This window comes from Rhinolophus ferrumequinum, chromosome X, assembly GCF_004115265.2.
Source record: "Rhinolophus ferrumequinum isolate MPI-CBG mRhiFer1 chromosome X, mRhiFer1_v1.p, whole genome shotgun sequence".
NCBI classification, from domain to species: Eukaryota; Metazoa; Chordata; class Mammalia; order Chiroptera; family Rhinolophidae; genus Rhinolophus; species Rhinolophus ferrumequinum.
Window position 1 is genome coordinate 86528756 of NC_046284.1, and position 18360 is coordinate 86547115.

General features: G+C 37.4%; 1 protein-coding gene across 2 annotated transcripts in view; it reads left to right on the forward strand.

Moving 5' to 3' along the window:
- ZNF41 (zinc finger protein 41) overlaps positions 1-18360 on the forward strand; it is a 50633-nt gene that overhangs the window by 25887 nt on the left and 6386 nt on the right. For both annotated transcript variants that reach the window (XM_033119178.1, XM_033119169.1), the window contains 2 exons: positions 11251-11377; positions 11643-11738. In XM_033119178.1, coding sequence (XP_032975069.1) covers positions 11702-11738 — 37 coding nt within the window. In that variant the 5' untranslated portion in view covers positions 11251-11377; positions 11643-11701. The remainder of the gene's footprint in view (positions 1-11250; positions 11378-11642; positions 11739-18360) is intronic.

Genomic DNA, 18360 nt, shown 5'->3' on the forward strand with positions numbered 1-18360 from the left:
TGTTTTTTGGTTTTTTTTTTTTGTATATTTATAGCTATGTGTAACCGTCGCCACAATCAATTGCAGAACATTTTCATCACCTTGAAAGAAACCCCATATCCTTAGTCATCACTCCCCTACCCTGCTTTCCCCCCTTCCTGCCTCCCCCATCCCTACATAACTTCTAATCTACTTTCTGTCTGTATAGACTTCACTATTCTGGACATTTCATATAAATGGAATCATATAATGTATGGTCTGTGTGTCTGGCTTCTTTCACTCAGCATGTTTTCAAGGTTCATTCATGTTGTAGCATGTATTAGTACTTCATTTCTCTTTATGGTGGAATAATATTCCATTGTACAAATATACCACATTTGATTTATCCATTTGTCAGCTGATATACATTTGGGCTGTTTCCACCTTTTGAATATTATGAGTAATGCTGCTATAAACATTTGTATACACGTTTTTATGTAGACATATATTTTCATTAATCTTCAGTATATATATACCTAGGAGTAGAATTGATGGGTCAAATGATAACTCATGTTTAATCGTTTGAAGAACTTCTAGACTGTTTTCCAAAGCAGCTGCACCATTTTACATTCCCACCAGCAGTGTGTGCAGGTTCCAATTTCTCCAGATCTTCTACACTTGTTATTATCTGACTTTTTTTATTCTAGCCATCTTAGTGGATGTGAGGTGGTATCTCGTAGTTTTGATTTGTATTTCCCTGATAATTAATGATGTCAAGCATCTTTTCATGTGTTTATTAGCCATTACCTCTTCATTTCTGAAGGATAATTTCATCAGATATAGCATTCAAGGTTGACAGTTCTTTTCTTTCAGCACTTGAAAAACGTTGTGCCACTTCCTGGTCACCTCCATGATTTCTGATGAGCAATCCTCTGTCACTTTAGTTGTTTTTTCCCTGTAGGTAAGGTGTCATTTCTCTCTTGCTGATTTCAAGATTTTTCCTGTCCTTAGTTTCCTGAGGTTTGACTATAGTGTGTCTTGTAGATTTCTTTTATTTATCCCTGTGGGGTTTGCTCAGCTTCTTGAATACCTTTTGCTAAATTTGAGAAATTTTCAGTCATAATTTCTTCAAATTCTTTTTCAGCCCCATATTCTTTCTCATCTCCTGGGACTTTGATGACACAAATGCCAGATCATTTGTTATAGTTTCACAGGTCCCTGAGACTCTGCTCATTTTCCCCCCAATTTTGTTTCTGTTGTTCAGCTTGGATTACTTCTATTGGATTAGTTCTATTATCAAGTTCTCTGAATCTTTCCTCTGTCCTCTCTATTCTGCTATTGAGCTTATCCAGAGTTTTAAAATTCTCACTACTGTATTTTTAAATTCTAAAATTTTCATTCAGTTCTTTTTATATCTTCTATTTCTTTGCTGAGACATTCTATTTTTGCATTTCTTTTAAGTATATTGAAGCATTTTTATGATGGCTACTTTTAAAATCTTGTCAGATAATTCTAAAATCTGTGTCATCTCAGTGTTGGTGTCTGTTGATTGTCTTTTCTCATTCAAGTTAAGGTTTTCCTGCTTTTCCTATGATACCCGATTTTCAATTATGTCCTGGACATTTTGGGAAGTAGGGGACTCAGGATATTACTTGAATCTTGTGTTTAGCTGGCCTCCTCTGTCTCTGTTTTGCTAGAAAAGGAGAATCTCCTCCTTATTGCCAGGTAGAGGTGGAAGTTCAGGTTCTCCACTTGGCCTTCTTTGATCCCCCAGAGGGGGATGAGCACCTTGTTGCTGCTGACTGATGGTAGAAGGTCAGGCTCTCCCCCATACTGCTTCTTTCACTACCCTGGTCAGGAGACGGAAGGATATCTTGTCACTGGATGAGGGTGGAAGTTCGAGATCCCCATGTAGTCCAAACTGACACTATGGGGAGGGCCCTCATTACCCTCAGGCAGGGATGAAAATCTAGACTCCCCACTCAGCCTTTGCTGATAGAAATGAGGCTGGGAAACCACAGTTTTTCCTGTGATCTTGGCTGGAGTAGGGCAGTTATCTCAATTTTTATGTCTTGCTACATTGACGCTTTCCTGGTACTTTGGCAAGAGAGGGCAGGCTTTCTTGGGGGAAGTTTTTGTCTGTGCCAATGGCATTCTGGTTTTCCAGCCTCCCCAGTACCTAGTCCAGGATATATGGGGCAAAAGAAAACTCAGGGAAATCACTGCTGTATCATTCCTCAGGTTCTGAGGTCCCTAACTACTTTGCCTTCTTCTCTCCAACTGAGAGAGTCTTCTTATCTTTGTTTTACATATAACGTCCAGAGTTTGTAGCTGTTCTTAGCAAGTTGGAGCAAGGGAGAATCATGCGTATTCCATTTCAGTCCCATTGGTAATTTTTTTTTAAATTTATTTTTCAATTACCACTGGTAATTTTTAACTTAATTTTTTGAACAGGGTAGTACATTCAGTTGGTTCTCTCTCCGAACTCTCCAAGTCTCCCTAGCACAGAAAACCAGTCCTAATTAGTTTGTGGGTATGTGGGTAGGTGGGGTATATGCTTAGAGATTATGCAAATAGAAACAACTAAAAAATATCCTTAATATTTTTCCACAAAAAAATAGTAGATACTATTACTGTTATACTGGTCACTGATTTTTTTATTTATTAATTTTTTATTATTTTTTTTTTAAGGAGGGCGCAGCTCACAGTGGCCCATGCAGGGATTGAACTGTCAAACTTGGTGCTACCAGCACCACGCTGTAACTAACTGAGCTAACCGGCCACCCCCTGATCAGTGATTTTTTAATTACTATTAATTTTTACTTTTTATCATGAACTATTACACACATTTTGAATAATGCTGCTGTAAATATTTTTGAACATGACTCCTGTAGCACATGTGCATATATGTCAATTGGGTGTATTTCCATGAGTGGAATCATTGTATCCTAGTGTATGCATGTCTTCAGCATTACCAGATAAAGCCAAAATGCTTTCCAATGTGGCTGTACCAATTTACACTGCCATCAGCCATGTGAGAGTTCTCATTGCACCATATTCTCTTCATCACTTCATATTATCAGCCTTTTTCCTTGAAGACATTCTACGGGTTGTGTAGTCGTATCTAATTGTGGTTTGAATTTGCACTCCCTGGTTACTAAGAAGTTTAAGCCCTTTTCATTTGTCTTTTGAAAACTTTGGATCTCTGCTTTTGTAAAATGCCTGTTCAAATCCTTTGCCCAATTTTCTACTAGGTGGTCTCTTTTCTTCCTATTGGTATATAAGAGTTATCAGCTCTCTAAATACGAGCCTTTGTCCATAATAGGTGTTGTAGTGTCTTCTATTCTGTGGCTTTCCTTTTTTGTCTTATAATGCTGTCTTTTAAATTAACAGAAGTTTTGAACTTTATTGTAGACAGACTTACCAATCTTTTTCTTTATGTTAATGTTTTTTGCTTCCCGTTTGAGAATTATTTTCCTAATTCAAGATCATGAAGGTATTGTCTGTATTATTTTTAAAGTCTTTATTGTTTTGCCTCCCCCCCCATTCATTTTTTCCAAATGCCTTTTAGCATCCTTTGTGTCTTCCTATGGTGGTTGTTCTATATTTTATTCAATTCTATCACCATTTCCAAGCACAAAATCAATCAGTAAATTTATTGTATCTTGTTCCTACATTAAATAGAGGATTTAAACAGAGCCAATCTTAATCTTCATTTTTGGAAAAAGAATGACTGTACTCAAAGTAGTCTATACATGCAGTGCAATCCCTATCAAAATACCAGTGTCATTTTTCACAGAAGTAGAACAAATAATCTTAAAATTTACATGGAACCACAAAAGACCCCGAGTGGCCACAGCAATATTGCGAAAAAAAGAACAAAATTGGTGGTATCATGCTACCCGATATCAATGTATACTACAAGGCTATAGTAATCAAAACAGCATGGTACTGGCATTAAAACAGACACATAGATCAATGGAACAGAATAGAGAACCCAGAAATAAACACACACCTATATGGTCATTTAATCTATGACAAAGGAGGCAAGAATATATAATGGAGTAAAGACACTGTATTCAATAAATGGTGCTGGGAAAACTGGACAGATACATGCAAACAAATGAAACTGGCAAACCTTCTTACTCCATATACATGAATAAACTCAAAATGGATTAAAGACTTAAATGGAAGACCTGAAGCCATAAAACTCTTAGAAAAAATATAGGCAGTAAACTCTCCGACATTGCCCTTAGTAATAGTTTTTTTACTGATATATCTCCTTGGGCAATGGAAACAAAATAAAAAATGAACAAATGGAAGTATATCAAGCTAAAAAGTTTTTGCACAACAAAGGAAACCATCAACAAAATGAAAAGACAGCCAGTACTAAATGAGAAGCTGTATTGCCAATGATACATCTCATAAGGGGTTAATATCCAAAATTTATAAAGAACTCATACAACTCAACACCAAAACAATAAATAAATAAAAACCAACCAATCCAATTAAAAAATGGGCAGAAAAACTAAATAGACATTTCTCTAAAGAAGACATACAGATGGCCAATAGACATATGAAAAGATGCTCAATGTCACTAATCATCAGAGAAATGCAAATAAAAACCACAATGAGATAACACCTCACACCTGTCTGGATGGCCATCATCAAAACAAACACGTGTTGGTGAGGATGTGGAGAAAAGGGAACCCTCGTGCACTAGGGGTGGGATTGCAGATTGGTGCAGCCACTATGGAAAATGGTTTTTGGAGATTCCTCACAAAATTAAAAACAGAGCTACCTTATGACCCAGCAATTCCACTTCTGGGTATTTACTCAAAGAAATTCGAAACACTAAATCCAAAAAATATATGCTGTCCCCACCTATCTGGGCAGATCCCTGCAGGAGTAAACAGATTGCTGAAACACACAGGCTCTGAATCTGGTGCAGGAAGAGTTTTGGAACTTCAAAAGCTCTCCGCATCCCCACAGGGACGTGGTGCTCTATGACCCAGGTGAACTGTTAACAGAGGAGAAGCCCACTTTCCGGGGAATCCCCACATTGTGTGAGAAGCTAGAATAGTGCAGAGAAAACATAATACTACAGTGTGAGAGAGAAAAAAAGACTGCAGTTGGAGAGAAAATAAAACATTCTACCAACAAGTACTGGAAAACAAAAGAAAGACCTCTTCCTATCAACCTGTTACACAACCCACTCCTGTAGATGTCTAGGAAGAGAAATAATAAATCATTAATTGCCATGAATAACCAAAGCAACAAGACAACTCAGAAAGAAAGTGAAAACTCTCCAGAAAATGAACTTAAAGATATGGAAATGTGTGATTTAAATGACAGAGAATTCAAGATTGCAGTTCTGAAAAATCTCAGTGAGATGCACGAAAACACAGAAGGGCAGTTTAATGAACTCAGAAACACAATCAAAGAACGACATGAACATTTTATGAAAGAGATTGAAATTTTGAAAAAGAACCAAATAGAATTTTTGGAGATTAAGAACTCAATAGAAGAAATGAAGAATGAAATAGCCAGCTTAGGTAGTAGAGTTGACCAGATGGAGGAAAGAATCAGTGACATCGAAGATAGAAACCTGGAAATTACACGGATGGATGGAGAAAGAGACTTTAGACTTAAAAGAAATGAAAGAACTCTACAAAACTTTCTGACTCCATCAGAAAGCAATATAAGAATAATGGGCATACCAGAAGGAGAAGAGAGATGGGAACAGAGAGTATATTCAAACAAATAATCGATAAGAACTTCCCAAACTTGTGGAAAGAACTGGATCCTTGAATCCAAGAAGCAAATAGAACACCTAATTACCTCAACTGCAACAGGACTTCTCCAAGGCACATTGTATTGAAGGTGTGAAAAATCAACGACAAAGAAAGAATCCTCAAGGCAGCCAGGGAAAAGACAGAAACCTTACAAAGGAAAGCCCATTAGATTATCATCAGATTTTTCAGCAGAAACTCTACAAGCCAGGAGGGAGTGGAACCAAATATTCAAACTATTGAAAGAGAGAAACTGTGAGCCAAAATAATATATCCAGCAAAGATATCCTTTAGATATGAAGGAGGAATAAAGACTTTTCCAGACATACAGAAGCTGAGGGAATTTTCTAATACACGACCTGCACTACAAGAAATACTAAACGAGGCTATTCGACCAACATCAACAGGGACAATTTGTGGCAACTGAAACATAAAAAGGGGGAGAGTAAAGGCCTGAACCGGAATATGGAAATGGAGAAAGTAAGCATGCTGAAGAAAATGGAATACTCTAAATATCAAACTTTCTTTTACATAAACTTAATGGTAACCACTCAAAAAAAAATCTAGAACTGAAATATATACTGTAATAAAAGAAGAAACAGAGACAAATCATAGAATACCACCACACAGAAATAATAGACAACAACAAAAAGGCAAAGAAACAATGGAGACACAGTCTTACAAGAAAACTAAAGATAGAATGATAGGAAATCCTCACATATCAATAATCACCCTAAATATAAATGGACTGAACTCACCAATAAAAAGGCACAGAGTAGGAGATTGGATCAAAAAACTAAACCCAACCATATGCTGTCTCCAAGAGACACATCTCAGCTACAAGGACAAGCATAGACTCAAAGTGAAAGGGTGGAAATTGACACTCCAAGCAAATGGTATCCAGAGAAAATCAGGTATAGCTATACTCATATCAGATGAAACAAACTTCAGGGCGAAAAAGGTAACAAGAGACAAAGATGGACACTTGATAAAGGTAAAGGGGACTATACAACAAGAAGACATAACAGTCATCAATATTTATGCCCCCAATCAGGGAGCACCGAAATATACCAAGCAACTACTAACAGAACTAAAGGGAGAAATTGTCCAAAACACAATTATACTAGGGGACTTAAATACATCATTGACAACTATGGATAGATCATCCAAACAGAAAGTAAATCATGAAATAGCAGCCCTAAATGACACATTAGATGAAATGGACATAATTGACATTTACAGAGCACTTCATCCTAAAACATCAGACTATACATTGTTTTCTAGTGTACATGGAACATTCTCAAGGATAGACCATAAATTGGGACATAAAACCAGCCTCAGCAAATTTAAGAAGATTGAAATCATACAAAGCATACTCTCTGATCACAAGGCTCTGAAATTGGAGATAAACTGCAAAAAGAAAGCTGGAAAAAACACAAATACATGGAGATTAAACAACATACTTTTAAAGAATGACTGGGTCAAAGAAGAAATTAGAGGAGAGATCAAAAGATACATAGAAACAAATGACAATGAAAATACATCCTACCAAAATTTTGGGATGCAGCAAAAGCAGTTTTAAGAGGGAAATTTATATCATTACAGGCCTATCTCAAGAAACAAGAAAAATCCCAAATAACCTCAGGTTACACCTTAAAGAACTAGAAAAAGAAGAACAAATGAAACCGAGGGTCAGCAGAAGAAAGGAAATAATAAAAATCAGAGCAGAACTAAATGAAATAGAGAACAAAAAGACAATAGAGAAATTTAATGTGACAAAGAGCTGGTTCTTTGAAAAGATTAACAAAATTGACAAACCATTGGCTAGACTGACTAAGATAAAAAGTGAAAAGACACTAATAAAATCAGAAATGAAAAAGGGGAAGTTATCACAGATGTCACAGAAATACAAAGGATCATCCAAGAATACTATGAAGGACTATATGCCACCAAATTCAATAACCTAGAAGAAATGGACAAGTTCTTAGAAACATATAGCCTTCCTAGGCTGAACCATGAATAACTGGAAAATCTAAATAGACCGATCACCAGTAACGAAATTGAATCAGTTATCCAAAACCTTCCCAAAAGCAAAAGTCCAGGACCAGATGGCTTCACTAGTGAATTCTACCAAACCTTCAAAGAGGATCTAATACCAGTCCTGCTCATACTCTTCCAAAAAATTGAAGAAGAGACAGTACTCCCTAACTCATTTTATGAGGCCAACATTACCCTGATATCAAAACCTGGTAAGGATGACACCAAAATTAGAACTACAGACCAATATCTCTGATGAATACAGATGCAAATATCCTAAACAAAATTCTAGCAAATCTAATGCAACAATGCATTAAAAAGATTATTCATCACAACCAAGTTGGGTCCATCCCAGGGGCACAAGGATGGTTCAACCTCTGCAAATCCATCAATGTGATACATCACATAAACAAAATAAAGGACAAAAATCATATGATTATATCAATTGATGCAGAAAAAGCATTTGACAAGATACAACATCCATTTATGATTAAAACACTTAATAAAATAGGTATAGAAGGAAAATACCTTAAAATAATACAGTCCATATATGACAAACACTCAGCTAATCTCATAATTAACGATGAAAAACTGAAGCCCTTTGTTCTACATTCAGGAACACGACAGGACTGTCCCCTGTCACCTCTGCTTTTCAAAATAATGTTGGAAGTCCTCGTCAGAGCAATCCGGCAAGACAAAGAAATAAAAGGCATCCACATTGGGAATGAAGAAGTTAAATTGTCACTCTTTGCAGATGACATGATGCTATATATAGAAAACCCGACAGACTCCACCAAAAAGCTATTAGAAACAATCAATGAATACAGTAAAGTTGCTGGCTACAAAATCAACGTACAAAAGTCCATTGCATTCCTATATACTAACAATGAAATCTCAGAAAAAGAAATTTTAAAAAATCCCTTTTGCAATTGCAGCAAAAAGAATAAAATACTTAGGAATAAACTTAACCAAGGATGTAAAACACCTATATGCTGAAAAACATCAGACATTTTTAAAAGAAATTGAAGAAGACACAAAGAAATGGAACGGCATTCCGTGCTCATGGATTGGAAGAATCAACATAGTTAAAATGGCCATATTACCCAAAGCAATACACAGATTTAATGCGATCCCCATCAAAATCCCAATGGCATTTTTTAGAGAAATAGAACAAAAAATCATCAGATTTGTTTGGAATCACAAAAGACCCCGAATAGCCAAAGCAATCTTAAGAAAAAAGAACAATGCTGAAGGTATCACACTCCCTGACTTTAGCTTGTAGTACAAGGCAACAATAATCAAAAAAGCATGGTATTGGCAGAAAAACAGACACATAGACCAATGGAATAGAATTGAGAACACAGAAATAAAACCACATAAATATGGACAGATAACTTTTGACAAAGAAGCAAAAGACATACAATGGAGAAAAGACAGCCTCTTCAATAAATGGTGCTGGCAGAATTGGAAAGCCACGTGCAAAAGAATGAAACTGGACTGCTATCTGTCACCATGTACCAAAATTAATTCAAAATGCATCAAAGACTTAAGCATAAGACCTGACACAATAAACTGCATAGAAGAAAACATAGGTACTAAACTTATGGACCTTGGGTTCAAAGAGCATTTTATGAATTCGACTCCAAAGGCAAGGGAAGTAAAAGCTAAAATAAATGAATGGGACTATATGAAACTTAAAAGCTTCTGCACAGCAAAAGAAACCATCGACAAAATAAACAGGCAACCAACTGAATGGGAGAAGATTTTTGCAAACAGTGCCTCCGATAAGGGGCTAATATCCAAAGTATACAAGGAACTCATGCAACTCAACAACAAAAAACCAAACAACCCAATTGAAAAATGGGCAGACGACCTGAAGAGACATTTCTCCAAAGAGGACATACAAATGGCAAATAGACATATGAAAAAATACTCAACATCACTAATCATCAGAGAAATGCAAGTAAAAACCACAATGAGATTATCACCTCACCCCAGTTACAATGACTATCACGAAGACAAATAGTAACAAGTGTTGGAGAGGCTGTGGAGAAAAAGGAACCCTCATACACTGTTGGTGGGAATGCAGACTGGTGCAGCCGCTATGGAAGGCAGTGTGGAGGTTCCTCAAAAAATTACAAATGGAATTACTATATGACCCAGCAATCCTTCTCCTGGGTATCTACCCAAAATATTTGAAAACATTTATCCATAAAGACATATGTGCTCCAATGTTCATTGAAGCTTTATTTACGGTGGCCAAGACATGGAAACAACCAAAATGTCCTTCGATAGATGAATGGATAAAGAAGTTGTGGTATATATACACAATGGAATAGTATTCGGCGGTAAGAAAAGATGATATAGGACCATTTGTGACAATATGGATGGATCTTGAGATTATAATGCTAAGCGAAATAAGTCAGACAAAAAGCAGAGAACCATATGATTTCACTGATATGTGGTATATAAACCAAAAACAACAAAAAAACAACAAAAACAAATGAGAAACAGAAACTCATAGAGACAGATAATAGTTTAGTGGTTACCAGAGGTTAAGGGGGGAGGGGTGTGGGAGATGAGGGTAAGGGGGATCAAATATATGGTGATGGAAGGAGAACTGACTCTGGGTGGTGAACACACAATGTGATACATAGATGATGTATTACAGAATTGTACACCTGAAATCTATGTAACATTAGTAAGAATTGTCACCCCAATAAACTTAAAAAAAAAAAAAGAAGTTGTGGCATATATACACAATGGAATACTATTCGGCGGTAAGAAAAGATGAAATAGGACCATTTGTGACAACATGGATGGGTCTTGAAGTTATAATGCTAAGTGAAATAAGTCAGACCAAGAAAGACAAATACCATATGATGTCATCTGTGAATCTAAAGAACAAAATAAATGAACAAACAGAACAGAAAAAGACCCATAGATACAGAGAACAAACTGATGCGAGATGGGAGTGGGGTTGGGGAACTGGGGGTGAAAAAGGCGAAGGGATTAAGAAACAAAATTGGTAGTTACAAAGTAGTCATGGGGATGTAAAGTACAGCATAGAGAATATTGTTAATAATATTGTAACAACTATGTATAATGCCAGGTGGTAGTAGGCTAATTGGGAGACCACTGCATAAATTGTACAAATGTCTAACCACTATGTTGTACACCTGAAACTAATATAAAATAATATTGAATGTCAACTATAACTGAAATAAAAAGAAATAATTTTTACAAGAATGAATGAATAAATGAATGAATATATTACACAATGAATGTCAACATTCTTCAATAATTTTTTTTCTCTCACAAAATAAAATGCAAAATGTAGGTACTGAGGGAAATCCCTGCAGGACACATAATGGTAAAAGTCATTACAAACAACTTCCTGTCTATCTTCTCCCCATCGCCCAGTGCTGACCATGTCACGTTGAACAGGATTGTGTTGTTACAGGTCTCGGTGTCATTCGAGGATGTGACTGTAAACTTCAGCAGGGAGGAGTGGCAGCACTTGAAACCTGCTCAGAGACGCCTGTACCGGGATGTGACACTGGAGAACTACAGCCACCTGCTCTCCGTCGGTAAGCACAGCTGCCCTACGCATCTGCCAGGGGCCTCAGTGAGGCTATTTCCATTCTCAGCCGCTGAGTGCTCCGGGACATCTCAAGTGTGTGATGGTGTCGTCCTTGATTTGTCTGCATTCTTCAGTCCCTTTTCAGCATTATTATTATTACTGTATTCCCAGTGAAATATGATTACTTTTTTGAAGAGCAAATGGAAGTGCCATTGAAAGGTCCCTGAAACCCACTGAGCTAGACCCAATCCTGTATCATGTCCTGTTAACAGGGTACCAAGTTCCCAAACCAGAGGTCATCTTCAAGTTGGAGCAAGGAGAGGGACCATGGATGTTGGAGGGGGAAACCCCACATCAGAGCTGTTCAGGTGAGTAAGTGTACGTGTAACCCAGGCAGGTGGGGGGCGTGGAAGTAAATCTCACTTTTGTAGGAGAGAGCAATACTTTTCAAAGGCTATGCAGGTAATGTGTCTTGGAAGTTCTAAACTTTTAGACTTGCTTGGAGATGGTTTCCATAAACCCCTCTGATACCTAAATGCCATCTCCAACTATGACCCTTGCCACATCTATTGTCTTCTTCTCTTGGCTTTTTGACAAGTGAGCTGTCTCTAATCTTGTACCCTGGGTCACATACATACCACCCTGTCTTATCTAGGAGTTTTTTGTTCTTCCTACTCCATCTTCACCCCCCGCCCCCAACTTAGATTCTTTCCTTGTACATTCAGGTATTTTAAATTTTCTTCCCTTTTATTTCAATTCCCCATATCCATTACACATCCCTCCTCCCATGGGCAACTGGTCTAATGTATTTGATCTTTGAATTTGTGTGGTATTCTCTTAAAGCCTGAAGTACTGGTATATGAGTATGTATTTTTAGTATATATAAATGATATTGTACTTTGTGTTTTAATTCTGTTCCCTTTTTAACTCATCCCTGAGGTCTGTCCATATTGTAGTGTGTTCACCTGGCTTTGTTTCTTCAAATTGCTGCATGGTATTCAACATTGTGCCAGCACCACATCTTCCTTAGCCATTCATCCAGTGGTGGAGACTAGGGTTGTCATTAATTCCCAGCTAATACAAACAACTCTACAATAAATTTCTACATAAATCTTCCCTGATGGAGTATGAGAATGTCTCAGGAATGCATACAGAGGAGAGCGATTGCCCGATCATTGCATAGTCTCATCCTGAATTTGAGTGAGCATTACCATATTATTCTCAATGGGCTGTACTAATCTATATATATTCCCAGCAAAGTGCACAAGGGTTCTTGATTTCCTAGAGTTTCTGCCAACAATTAGTAGTACCAAAGTTTCTCATTTTTTGGCCAACAATGGAAATAAGGTGGTATCTCATTTTTTATTTTGCATTTCTCCAATACCTAGTTTGAGCATTTCATTTTTTTTTCCTCTTCTTCCACCTCCCCCCACACTCTGGTTCAAGCCGTTGTTTCTCAGTCTAGTTGTGTAGGACACAGCTCCCTGGCCCATGCTGGTATTATGAGCCTTGCGCCCCCGCCACCCCAGGTTGAGGTAGTCAGTCGCTGGTAGTCAGTCAGCTGCTCACAGCAGCCCACGGCAGCCCGTGACAGCCCAGCTCCAGGGAGAGCCGTTGTTCACAATCTTAGCTGTAGAGGGTGCAGCTCACTGGCCCATGTGGGAATCGAACTGGCGACCTTGCGCTAGGAGCACAGCGCTCCAACCACTTGAGCCACTGGGCTGGCCCAAGCATTTCATTATTGACCTGTTGTTGTCTCTGAGTGTCCCTCTTACCGTGTTTCCCCGAAAATAAGACCTAGCTGGACAATCAGCTCTAATGCGCCTTTCGGAGCAATAATTAATATAAGACCCAGTCTTATATAAATAATATGATATATGATATGATATGATATGATATGATATGATATGATATGATATGATATGATATGATATGATACCGGGTCTTGTATTAATTTTTGCTCCAAAAGACACATTAGAGCTGATTGTTTGGCTAGGTCTTATTTTCGAGGAAACACGGTATGAGTGACCTTGTTCATGTTCCCTTTCTTTCAATTGAATTTCCTGTCTGTTTCTTACTGATTTGCATCCAATTTATTATTGGCTCGTTTTCCACCCTTCTCTTCCTCATTATCCCAATAAGTGAGGCATCCCTAGGCACCCTATCTACTGTTCATCAGTCTTTTCTTCATATACATGCAAGGATTCATCATTTTAGCATAACTAAAATTCTCATGATTCTGATTTTGACATCTCCGGTCTCTGTTTTTCATTGGTACTTTAGTACTAGATTTAGCTACACAGAAAGGTTCCATGGGAGTTTCTCTTGATCCTCAGTATACCAGAAATGGAATCATCACCTCACATATCAGAAAACCTTCTCACCTTCTAAATTTTGTCACATTTTGTTTCATAAACCTTTTGGTCATTTTAATTAATCTCTCTATAATTCCTATTGTTATTCCATTTTTGCAAATATCATTTTCAGTTCATCTTCTCAGTTCCCAATAATATCACCTAAAACCAGTTCCATATTTTCTTATGCCTGGGTTATGATTATTCTATTCCTGATTAGATTTGCTGATTCCATTCTTTTTACTAGCTCATTTTAAATGCTAATGACAGATTTCATTGCCTAAAACATTCTATTTATCTTGCCATGAGCTTTATAAAACAAACCTACAATTAGCCCCCATTACCTAGTATGCAGTAATCAAACTATTCTTTCAGAGAGATAAACAACATGGCCACGTGTTTCTAATTCAAACTTGTATCTTTATATTTTCCATAACCTCTGCTTAACTCCATTTTTCACATTTTTTATGATTCTGTGAGGTTTATTTATATTAATAATTCTATGAGTTTTGAAAAATGCATACAGTCCTGTAAACCATTTGTGAGGTAACCAGATTCTGTGAGGTTTATTTATATTAATAATTCTATGAGTTTTGACAAATGCAGACAGTCATGTAACCACCACAAACAAGATATAGAACAAAAAATTACCTCAGACCTCTTGGTTATCACTGCTTCCCATAACTTCCAGCCCTGGAAACTACTGATCTCTCTTATGTGTCTATAGTTTTGCCTTTTCCGGAATGTCATATAAATGAAATGACATTCTGGAAAAGGCAAAATTGTGGTTTTTTGAAGCTTTTTGAGCCTGGCTTCTTTTGCATAATGGATTCAAAACTCATTCATACTGTTGTATGTTTCCAAAGTTTATTTTTTATTTCTGAGTAGTATTCCTTAGTATGAATATACCACAGTTTGTTTATCCATTCATAAGTTGAAGAATATTTAGATGGTTTCCAGTATTAGTGACTATGAAGAAAGGTGATATAAACATCTGCTTACAGATTTTGTGTGATGATAAGATTTAATTTCTCTAGAGTAAACATTGCTGGGTTGTATGATAAGTATATATTATAAATAGATCTATATTTTTAAATATATATATATAAATATATATATATATATTTTTTTTTTTTAATTGGGGAATATTGGGGAATACTGTGTTTTTCCAGGATGTCAAGTTGTTGTTTTTCAATCTAGTTGTGGGGGGCACAGCTCACTGGCCCATGTGGGACTCAAACCGGTGACCTTGGTGTTATGAGCACCACGCTCCAACCACTGAGCCAACCGGCCGCCCACTGGCAGCTCAGCTCCAAGCTGAAGCCATTGTTTCCCACTGTCTCATGTGGGAATCGAACCGGCAACCTTGTTGTTAAGAGCTCATGCTCTAACCAACTGAGCCATCCGGCCACCCCGATAAGTATATATTTAATTTTATTAGAAACTACCAAACTGTTTTCCAATGTGGCTGTACCATTTTATAGTCTAACTAGCTATGTATGAGAGTTCCAGTTAATCTACATCCTCACCAGCACTTGGAATTGTCCATTAAAAAAAACTTCAGCCATTTTTTTTTTATTTATTTAAGCAGGAAGTTGTATCAGTTTATTTCTCTTTAAACTAAATTAATAAAATATTTTACTTAAGCTTTTAATACTTAAAACCTAGAACTATCAGAGGTATTTATGTGTTGCTAGAATCTAAGCTACATTAAAGCTCTATTTAGCTCTGGAAGTTTTGACCATTTATTATCTAGAACCACCCAATCTGCTCTGAAGTCTGCTGAGAATGGGAGAGAATTGCATTCCTAGGGTTCAATGTTTGGCCCAAATACCTCTAAAACTTTGGGGTGAGGCAACACATCCTTCCAAAGTAGCACAGGCCTCTCTTTACTTTCCTAAAGAGACATTAAATGCCCATGAGGCAAGACGTGGGACAGTTTTACTGTGATGATTCTGTTTCACTGGTGACAATGCTGAAGCTGTTCATTGTTTTTCAGTGGGCATTTTGAATCTCCTTCAAATACCATTATTGCTCTCCCAGAAGGCACCTTGTCTTAGTTCCAGCTGCTATAACAAAATACCATACACTGGGGATTTAGAGAATAGACGTCTATTTCTCACAGTTCTGGAGGCTGGAAAGTCCTAGATCAAGGTGCAAGAAGATTCCATTCTTGGTGAGCTGTCTTTCTGGCTTGCAGAATGCTGCTATCTTGCTGTGTGCTCGCATGACCTCTTCTTGCACACTGGAGGACAGAGAGTTTAGCCATTCTTATAGTTGAGTAGTGGTATCTTACTGTGGTTTTTTATTTTTATTTTTTATTTTTTTGTGGGAGGGGCAGATACTGGGGAAGAGTGTGTTTTTCGAGGACCCATCAGCTCCAAATCAAGTCGTTTTTTGTTTTGTTTTGTTTTGCTTTTTTCAATCTAGTTGTGGAGGGCGCAGCTCAGCTCCAAGTCAAGCTGTTGTCCTCCTCTAGTTGTGGAGGGCGCAGCTCACTGGCTCACGTGGGAATCGAACCGGGGACGTTGGTGTTATGAGCACTGCGCTCTAACCAACTGAGTCAACTGGCCACCCCTCTTACTATGGTTTTAATTAGCATTTCCTTAACATCTAATATCTGACATTCATATATCTTCTTTGGTGGAGTGTTTGTACAAATCTCTTTTTATACCAATCTTTTGCTCAGTTTTATATAGAGAATTTTGTTTTCTTTTTTTATGGATTGTGCTCTTGGTGTTCTAGCTAAGAAATTTTTACCTAATCTAAATAGCTTTTATATTTAGTTCTGTGATCCATTTTGTGTTAATTTTTGTGTGTGATTTAAAGTGTGGATTGAAGTTCATTTTTTGCATGTGACCATATAGTCATTCCAGCATCATTTATTTTAAAAACTGTCCTTTCTTAACAGAATTCCCTTTGTACCTTTATTGAAAATCAGTTATCATTTTGTGTGTGGGTCTCTTTCTGAACTCTTCATTCTGTTCCATTGATCTATTCGTCTATCTTTATACCATTCCTATACTGTGTTGATTAGTGTAGCTATATAATAAATTTGAAATGTAGCATTAGTCCTCCAACTTTGTTTTCTTTTCTTTCAAATTGTTTTGGATATTCTAAGTCCTTTGTATACTCATATGAATTTTAGAATCAGTTTTTTAATTTCTACAAAAGTGAATTTTGATTGGGGTTACATTGACTGAGATCAGTTTGGAGATAATCGAAGTCTTCTTAATATTATTGGGTCTTTCAATTCATGAACAATTATATTCCTCTCAGCAATGTTTTCTACCATTCAGTGTACAGGTCTTGTGCATCTTTTATCAGATTTATCCCTAGGTATGCCATATTTTATGCTATTTTTCCCAGCTTTACTAAGATATAAATGACATATAACATTATATAAGTTTAAAGTGTGCAATGTGTTGATTTGATACATTTATAAATTACAACATGATTACCACTGTAGTGTTAGCTCACACCTCCATCCTGACACATAGTGACCATCTTTTCTGCGATGAGAACATTTAAGATCTACTCTCTTAGCAACATTCAAGTATATGATACAGTATCATTAGCTATAATCACCATACCATACCTCAGCTCCCCAGAACTTTTTAATCTTATAACTGGAAGTTCGTACCCTTTGATCAGGAGAGAGAAACCATATACGTATTTGAACAGGGAAAGTATAACATAAAGAACCACTAGCTATCGTGGGATCAGAGTAACAAGGGATTGGCTAGTACAAGTAAAGAGAACTCTAAAGAAAACAGGAATAGCAGGAATAAGGAACAGCCAGTACCTCTAGGACTGTACTGGAGCATCCAAGAAAATGCCTCCCCTGCTTCTGAGGGATGAGATCCAGACTTTGTTGGGAGGGCACAGCTATGGTTCACGGCATGGCAGAAGAGTTGCTGTGCTGCCACACTGGCTGACCTTGCTGGAAATCTGCCCTCTCGGGTTCCAGAAAGAGCTAATCATGGGGAACTGTCTTGCTGGAGGTATTCCACTACCAATCATCTGAGAGGGTTGCCAGGGTTAACCGCTGGGTGCTGCTGGCTGCCATACACTGCTGGAGCCTGGAGCTGGAGAAGCTACTCGTGCTGCAGGAGCTGGGTGCTGGAGAAGTCACTCATTGCAGGAGCTGAGCTCTAGAGAAGCCACCCTCACTGCAAGAGCTGGCTGCTGGGGAAGCTGCGTGTACATCAGGAGCCAGATGTTGGCAAAGCTACCCACACTGCAGGAGCCTGGTGCTAGACAAGCTGCCCTTGTTGGAAGAGCATGCTGAGTAAGCCCACTCGAACCAGGAAGCATTCATAGAAAACTGAATACTTCAGTTTTATGAAGCAAAGTGTGGAAAACATTTAGTGAATTAAATGTATTGAATTTGGAGAGATAGACAGAGGAGAATATTTTGCTTTCTCTCAGAAGGGTTTCTCAAGTGTCTCTTCAGAGGAATTCAAAGGACCATAGATTATATTTGGGAAGGGACGACAACTGCGTGAAATGGTAACAATTTTAGCCTTCGAGTATTAATTCTTTCTGTTATAACACAAAACTTCCAAATTGAGTGTCAAAATGAGTGGTACCATATCTGCTTTATAAAGTCATAGCAGATACAACCTCCCTAGAG